Source organism: Anopheles aquasalis, chromosome 3 (assembly GCF_943734665.1).
Source record: "Anopheles aquasalis chromosome 3, idAnoAquaMG_Q_19, whole genome shotgun sequence".
Lineage (NCBI taxonomy): Eukaryota > Metazoa > Arthropoda > Insecta > Diptera > Culicidae > Anopheles > Anopheles aquasalis.
The window spans coordinates 50328549-50336048 of record NC_064878.1 but is presented as its reverse complement, the minus strand read 5'-3'; the positions used below and the strand labels follow the sequence as shown (position 1 = coordinate 50336048).

Here is a 7500-nt window from a genome sequence, read left to right as displayed (position 1 = left end):
CTTTGCATAGCCTAGCGCTTCGAGAATGCTCACGTAGCCTTTTGGTTTCAGTAGCTCCTCGAGGCGCTCCCTCTGTAGTAATGAAAGCCGCGTGGAAAAGGAATCTAGTGTGCTCTTAACGTGTACCTTTCGCGGTCTAGCAAGCGCTTTAACGCGATTCGTTAACGACAGGGGCGTAGTACAAAGTATCTCAGGAAGATGCGGTTTCGACACCTGAAACATAGGACATAATAGACTGTGACAGCAACATCTAATTTCAATAATTTAGAGGATGGATTTACTTGTTTCGCTTTCGGTGTTGCAATGAGATTAAGATGTTCGTTAGAATCCAATAGATCACGGTTTAAAATGTTCTGCCCGGTATGGGTGTGTGGGTCACACGGTCGGCCATGTGAGGGGACTGGTTTTGGCTCAACGACCCTGCACACCATCGATACTATGGGACGTTCTGCACATCGTTTTTTGTGCAATTCGTTTCTCTGTCTTACCATCCGTTCTTTCGCTCCCATCTTTAACTCCTTTGCCATTCCTGGCAGCGTCATTTCGCCAGGGAACTGTTCGTACACAGTGGCCTTACTTTGCAAACAAGAATTTTCCATTTTGCCTGAAATGCGCTAAACGATTTGCTCTGAGCTTTGGCTTCGAACACTCTCACAATGGCCAATGCCTGCTGAGGAACTATGCCTGCTAGGCAGATATACTAAAAACCGTTTTCTTTTCATTTTATTTTTTGCAGATCCAAGCACCAAGCTCGAACGGTACGCCTGTCACCTGTATACGCAAACGCTGCGCCACCTACCAGTGATCGTGCGCCGATGGTTCAATGGACTTCATCATCGTCATTCGACGATCGTTAGCAAAGTTACGTCGAACTGCGTGTCGGGATTGCTGTGCCAGGAGGAATTTGCTGCGTTGGTCGAGCGCAAAGACAAACAGGATAACATGCAGATCAAGGTACACTCGGCCCTGCGGCAGGTGATGGCAGTGTATGCGATCGATGAGGCCAAGCTAGAACTACAAATTACGCTGCCAAGCAACTTCCCACTCGGGGCGGTAACGGTCGAGGGTGGCAAACAAATCGGAGGTCGTCTACAGTCCCGCCAGGTCGTCATGCAGCTATCCATCTTTCTGACGCACCAGGTATGCTCTAACTTTGTTCGTTTTTTTTTTCTTATCCAGTGCCTTCACTCTCGATTTCTTACTTTGTCCACAGAATGGTTCCATTTGGGACGGATTGTCACTTTGGAAGCGCAACTTGGACCGCAAGTTCGAGGGTGTCGAGGAGTGTTACGTTTGCTATAGCGTCATCCATCAGGACACCTGCCAGCTGCCGAAGTTGTCCTGCAAAACGTGTAAGAAGAAATTCCACGGTCCCTGTCTATACCGGTGGTTTAGCACGAGCAACAAATCAACCTGCCCAATCTGTAGAAACATCTTCTAGACTCAGAAGTTAGTGGGTTAGACTATGAGTGAGCTATTTATCCGGATTTTTGTTTTTGGCTAGCATTTAGTTCCAGCGTGCTGTGGAGAGCAGCACTAGAAATAGCAATTGAAATCAACCGTATCGGGTGTTCCAAGTGTCGGGAATAACGTTTATTTTATAACTTTGCTCGCGATGGCATGGCGCTGCACGTGTGCGGAGAATAAATCAAAATACATCTAAGAATTGTTGGCTATTGTTGTCCGAATCCAGTCGTGGTAGTATGATACACGAGCATAGGCATCCGGATAACCCTTGGCACACGGTACACCGAAGTTAACGATTCCCACCAGCTTTCCGTCAAGCACGAGTGGACCACCGGAATCACCCTTAAATGGAGAGAGCAAAGCATCAGCCATTAGGTTCAATGGATCCTTTCCGCATTTCCACTTTACTTACACTACATGCCCCTTCGCCAGTCTTCGTCAGCGTGCAGATGTGACCAATATCGACATCGTTGGAATTGTTGTGTAAACGTTTGCACTCCTCGTTGTTGACATAGTTCAGCTCGATCGTCTGCAGATTGCTGGGAATCGGTCCATTGGTCGACAGGCGACCCCAGCCGGTCAGCGTGAGAATAGAGCTCTCCGGTACAACCTGTTCACTGTACTCGATCGGTTTCACCAGCTCACTGTACTTCAGTTCCGACTCCAGCTTCACCAATGCGATGTCATTGTGGAACGTAGGCTTGTTATATCGGCTATGGATGAATACTTCTTTCACGTGGATCAGCTGTCCCCCTGCGTTAAGCTTGTTGGTACCGACAAGGACCTTCAGGAACTTGGTCACACTGTTCTGCACACAGTGTGCGGCCGTGAGGATCCAACTTTCAGCAATAATAGCACCACCGCAAGAATGCCCGAAGGGTGTCTGCAGGGAGATCTGGTACGGTGCTGCACCGGGCTCGGCATCCGAACCGCCGACAACGCGATTATGCTGGTCCACAAACGGTTGTGCTGTGGGGAAAGTAAATTACTCAAAACATCTGGAAATTGTGTGATCCTTCGTGCCTTACCAATGGCGATGCAGAAGATCGCACTGAGGATAGTGAAGCGCTTCATGGTGTTTCCAATTGGCCAGGCTTCGTTGTGTAATAAGTTGCCTCTTGCAAACTGTTGCATATTTATACTTTTCATTGGTACAGTTCCTCCGCAAGCCCATCATGTCTAATCTACTTTGACCCTTTTGACATGGATTTATTTGCCGTCGGAAGTCAAGTGGCCAACTTCTTGTTCAGCTTCTAGACATCGTGAATTACCGAAGCTTCATCGTGTGAAGTGGTTCCAACTTTCACTATGAATTGGCTAGAGATCGATAAGAAACTCTCAGGAAAAACTGTTGCATTTCTCTTGTGGCATTTTAAGTGGCTCAATCCATGGCTCGTTCCACATAACTTGCCACGGATAAGCAACATCGCAATTCGCCAAACATCAACAACTGGTGGAGATTGTTTTGTACCCACTTATCAGTTGGAGTATGAAGACACGGTTATCAATAACATCGTCTAGTGACGCTGCAGGGGTCAATTGTTTTAAAAAAAAGCGATACAAGCCGGTACTTCTTCGTTAACCCCTTTGTAACGAGGTGGGGAAGGTGTTAATTCGGCGCCCGGTCTGATATCATCTGATTATCAATTACCGTACGCGTGGCGGTCACGAGTCACGGAACTCTAATAAATCATTCTATCGTGATCGCTGTTGATGTATCGCCCGTAAATCGTTTACGCGCCCAACAATCTGTGTACGTCAGCCGGCCAGTTGGTTAGATTACAGATTGCCGTTCCCCTCCCTTTTCGAGCCGGTACAGTTCAGCGTTCAGCTGCCGAGACATCCTTGTAATAACTATCGAAGTTCGGAATGTGATAAGGAAACAATCAATAGTTTGAATGACAATGCGGAAGATCTGTGCATTGTTTCAGGTACGCCGCTTTTCAAAAGAATGACTAAAGTCTTAAGAAAGATTATGTTTGACTTAGAGTAAGATTTATTAGTTTGTCAAATAGCTATCCTTTGTGTAGCTTTTTTACGCGCTGGTACGGAATTACAATTGATTGATTGGCATTTAAAATGAGATGAAGCACGGGACAAAGGTCCGTCGATACACTACACTACATACTGGAGCGCCCGGTGACATTACGTTAGAACCGTAATCCTTCCATCCACACCCTGGAGAACGGGCGAACGGTCACGCACGTACGTCTCGAACGCATCGATATCAACCGGTCCTAGCACTCGCTTCTGACCGTATCGTTCAAACATCGTAAACCCGTCGCCACCACCGGCCAAGAAAGAGTTGGTGATGACACGATACTTCCGGAATGGGTGCACCGGTTCGTACCGTGGTATCGCACACTCATGGCACAGCACATCCAGCGACATTACACGGTCACCGATCGGATTGGTCACGTTGTAGACAACGTGCAGGCCCGACACTTGCAGCATATTGGCTCCATTAAAGCGATCATCATCCCAAGACTTCTCCACACTGTACTCCAACAGCTCGATGAGATGATCGCCGCGTATCTCGAAGCACATGAGCCCATTCTCGAACGGAAGTACCTCAATCAGGTTCTTGAAGGCCAAATCTGGGAACCAAAAAAAAATCGGATTAGAAACGGCTACGCGTGTCCCCGCAAATGTTAACTTACCACCACGGAACAATCCAACTCGTATACCACCGACAGCGAGCACCGCGATGGCTGCGTACGTCCAATGGCCCGGTTCGGCACGTGGCACAAAGGCCGCCACCATCGAGTCCGCGATAAGACTGCCGAGATTGCACTCCCCGTAACCGCACGTAGCCTTCTCCAGATCGACACCGGTCGCACCGATCCGGCGGTTACCGATCTCATCAACCGCGACCTTCCACGGTAACAGTGCGGCCGCAATCTCCGCATCCGGTTCGATTTCGTTAGCGAGGTACACCGGATTACCCTCCCAGCGTTGGATGATTCCTTGGCCATCAAAGTACAGCACAATATCTCCGACGAGCTTCGTGTACGCTGAGGCCTGTACGATCAGCACCCGATGGCCACCGGGTTGTTGCTCCACCACCGTCGGATATTCGGCCACCGGTGTCATCGGAATCGTCGGATGATCACCGGTGTACAGGAAGCTATGGGAATGTCCCCCAACAATAATGTCCACCAGCGGTCCCACATTGGCCGCAATCACACGATCCACATCGAGGCCACAGTGCGAAATGACGACGATAATGTCCACCCCTTGCGCCGTCAGTTGTTCCGCTTCGGCGCGTACCGTTTCCACCTCATCCTGGAACACCAGCTCGCCCGTATTGGCGATCGTATCCGTCGTACTGAGGATGACACCGATCAGTCCAATCCGGCGACCACCACGCTCCAACACCAGACTCTTGCTGAACCGAGCAAACGCCGGTTCGCCCCTGTTGTCCACGTTCACCAGCAGCACCGGTGAGGCGATCCGCTCCAGAAACGGAACCACCCCTTCGACGCCATTATCGAACTCGTGATTACCGATGGTCTAACGTGTGGGGAAAGAGGTAAAAGAATTATAACCTTCGAGAGCCCTCCCCCCCCCCTCCCCCACCGGCGACCTTTCTCACCATTGCATCCGCAGGCAGCATGTTGAGGAACTCCGTTGTCGCGTTCCACCGGTGAATGTTGTACCAGAGGGTGCCTTGGAAGTTGTCACCGGCATTGAGGTAGATTGCGTTCTGGCGCTCCGCTAGTAACCGCTTCACCACCGTCACCGTCCGGGCGTACCCACCGACACACTGCTCACCGCTGGCCGCATCACACGTGACACTGGCCGCGTTCACTTCCTCGAAGCGCGCATGAAAATCGTTGATGTGCACGATCGAAAGCGGAAACAGTTCCTGCGCGCTACCACTCGTAGCAACCTGTGACACAACAACCACTAGCAACCAAATGAGTGTCGTCGCCATTCTCTGTGTCTACTATGGACCGGCGTGTGTGCTAATCCGGCAACGCTCACCACTGGACTGAACTGTCCAGCGCCGAGCAGCGAAGCAGCACGGACGATGGCCCTGACCAGCAACACGGTTCTCGCATGGACAATGGCGCCGTACCATGCCGTGTCTCAGGGTCTGCGATGCGATGATCAGCGGGAGATAGAATTGTGTTTTAGCGAGCGAGACCACCCACCGGTTTGTGCGTTGGTGTGGGCTCACGGTGTTCGCGAATGGCTTATTAAAGACCACGCAGGAGATACCTCCTCGTGGTTGTCGTAGCATCGTGATGCGAGCATGAAAGGTGACTTGAGGCGCGTCTCTTGTGGCATCCAATAGAGCAGAGCAGATAAGCGTTATTAGGGGGAACAGATAAGACACTTCAGGTAGGACACTTCCTTCAATAAAACACAATTGGTGGAGCTTTCGGTCGGTGATAAAGACCGATTCGTCTTCCACCGACGGCATTAAGTTGGTAAAACGATAAGCCCCCGAACAGAGAGAGAGAGAGAGAGAGAGAGAGAGAGAGAGAGAGAGAGCCAAAGTCATGACAAACGAATGATCAATCGGGATTGGTTTGGCAAGCTGGCTCTTTATTCGCATTGCGCGTATCGTGTTCAACGCTTCGCGTCCGATTCACGCTCACGTTACGATTTGGATGCGGGCCTCAAGCTGTGGCGCAATGGGTGATCGCGGTTGGACGTAGCGTTCGAACGCCTCCGCATCACCGATCGGTGCAACGACCCGGTTCTGACCGTACCGTGGGAAGATCTCGAACCCATCGCCTCCCTCCGCCAGGTAGGACACGGTAACGACACGATAAATGGCAAACGGATCGACCGGAGCGTACCGTGGTTCGGCGCACTCCTGGCACAGGGCCTCCACCGAAAGGACTCGGTAACCGATTGGATTCGTGACGTTGTAGACGACACGCAGCCCCGAAACGTGCATCAGATTCTTGGCATTGAAACGATCCTCATCCCAGCTCAGCTCGGCACCGTGCTCCAGTAGACCGATCAGCTGATCACCGCGCAGATCCAGGCAGACGAGCTCGTTTTCGAATGGCATCATCTCGATCAGATGCTTGAAGGTAATGTCTGGAAAGGGGAGAAGAGCGACTGAGAACCGGATCAATAACAATCGAGCTCACTCGAGGGCTTACCTCCCGGGGCCAACGTCTGCCGAATACGACCAACGGCAACGGCCGCTATCGCTGCGTACGTCCACTGTCCAGCCGGTGCTAGCGGTGTAAACGCAGCGACCATCGAATCCGCAATCACATTACCAAGTAAGCACTCGCCAAAGTTACAGGGCGGCTTAGACAACTCCACTGCCGTTGATCCGATCACACGCTCACCGATCTCATCGACCGATGCCTTCCACGGTGCAATGGCCGCCAGAATGTCCGCATCCGGTTCGATTTCGTTCTCCAGATAGATCGGATTACCTTCCCAGCGTTGGATGATTCCTTGGTCATCGAAGTACAGCACAATATCGCCGACAAGCTTCGTGTACGCTGAGGCCTGCACGATCAGCACACGATGGCCACTCGGTTGCTCCACTACGGCCGGATACTCAGCAGCCGCTGTCATCGGAATCGTTGGATTGTCCCCGGTGTACAGGAAGCTGTGCGAGTGTCCCCCAACAATAATGTCCACATTCGGACCAGCATTGGCCGCTAGGATGTGATCCAGATCGAGCCCACAGTGTGACAGTACGATCACGATGTCAACGCCCTGCGCCGCGAGATGGTCCGCTTCGGCGCGTACCGTTTCCACCTCATCCTGCAGCACCAGCTCACCGGTATCGGCCATGTTTTCGGTGGCACGGAGCAACACACCGATCAGTCCGATTCGGCGTCCATCGCGCTCCAGTACCATCGAGCGTTGGAACTTGCTGAACGTCGGTTCTTTCGAGTTATCCACGTTCGCGAGCAGTACCGGTGACTGGAGTGCCTCCAGGAAAGGTACCACACCGGCGATTCCATCATCGAACTCATGATTACCGACAGTCTTCGAGGGAAGAGAGCACAGATTAGGCGCCGCGGAGGACAACGATCAGGCAGCTCACTT

The 7500-nt window shown here is 51.6% G+C and overlaps 4 protein-coding genes across 4 annotated transcripts in view; 1 reads left to right on the top strand and 3 right to left on the bottom strand.

Moving 5' to 3' along the window:
- The window catches only part of LOC126578721 (E3 ubiquitin-protein ligase listerin), an 8300-nt gene extending 6783 nt beyond the window's left edge, over window positions 1-1517 (top strand). The window contains exons 12-13 of the mRNA XM_050241569.1: window positions 737-1140; window positions 1214-1517. Of these exons, the coding sequence (XP_050097526.1) occupies window positions 737-1140; window positions 1214-1441 (632 nt within the window). The 3' untranslated portion in view covers window positions 1442-1517. The remainder of the gene's footprint in view (window positions 1-736; window positions 1141-1213) is intronic.
- A 47-nt stretch (window positions 1518-1564) lies between these two features.
- LOC126578723 (chymotrypsin-2-like) lies at window positions 1565-2607 on the bottom strand. Its single transcript, XM_050241571.1, has 3 exons — window positions 2496-2607; window positions 1880-2436; window positions 1565-1809 (listed from the first exon to the last, which is right to left on the bottom strand). Exons 1-3 carry the CDS (start codon window positions 2599-2601, stop codon window positions 1660-1662), a joined length of 813 nt encoding a protein of 270 aa, XP_050097528.1. The 5' UTR covers window positions 2602-2607; the 3' UTR covers window positions 1565-1659.
- An 833-nt stretch (window positions 2608-3440) lies between these two features.
- On the bottom strand, window positions 3441-5650 carry LOC126578722 (apyrase-like). The gene is made up of 3 exons (XM_050241570.1): window positions 5063-5650; window positions 4128-4980; window positions 3441-4064 (listed from the first exon to the last, which is right to left on the bottom strand). The coding sequence occupies exons 1-3, from the start codon at window positions 5402-5404 to the stop codon at window positions 3613-3615; spliced, it is 1647 nt and encodes a 548-aa protein (XP_050097527.1). The 5' UTR covers window positions 5405-5650; the 3' UTR covers window positions 3441-3612.
- Window positions 5651-6070: 420 nt separating this feature from the next.
- LOC126576726 (apyrase-like) overlaps window positions 6071-7500 on the bottom strand; it is a 1801-nt gene continuing 371 nt past the window's right edge. Inside the window, exons 2-3 of the mRNA XM_050238030.1 lie at window positions 6591-7440; window positions 6071-6525 (exon numbers count right to left, since the gene is read on the bottom strand). Of these exons, the coding sequence (XP_050093987.1) occupies window positions 6071-6525; window positions 6591-7440 (1305 nt within the window). The remainder of the gene's footprint in view (window positions 6526-6590; window positions 7441-7500) is intronic.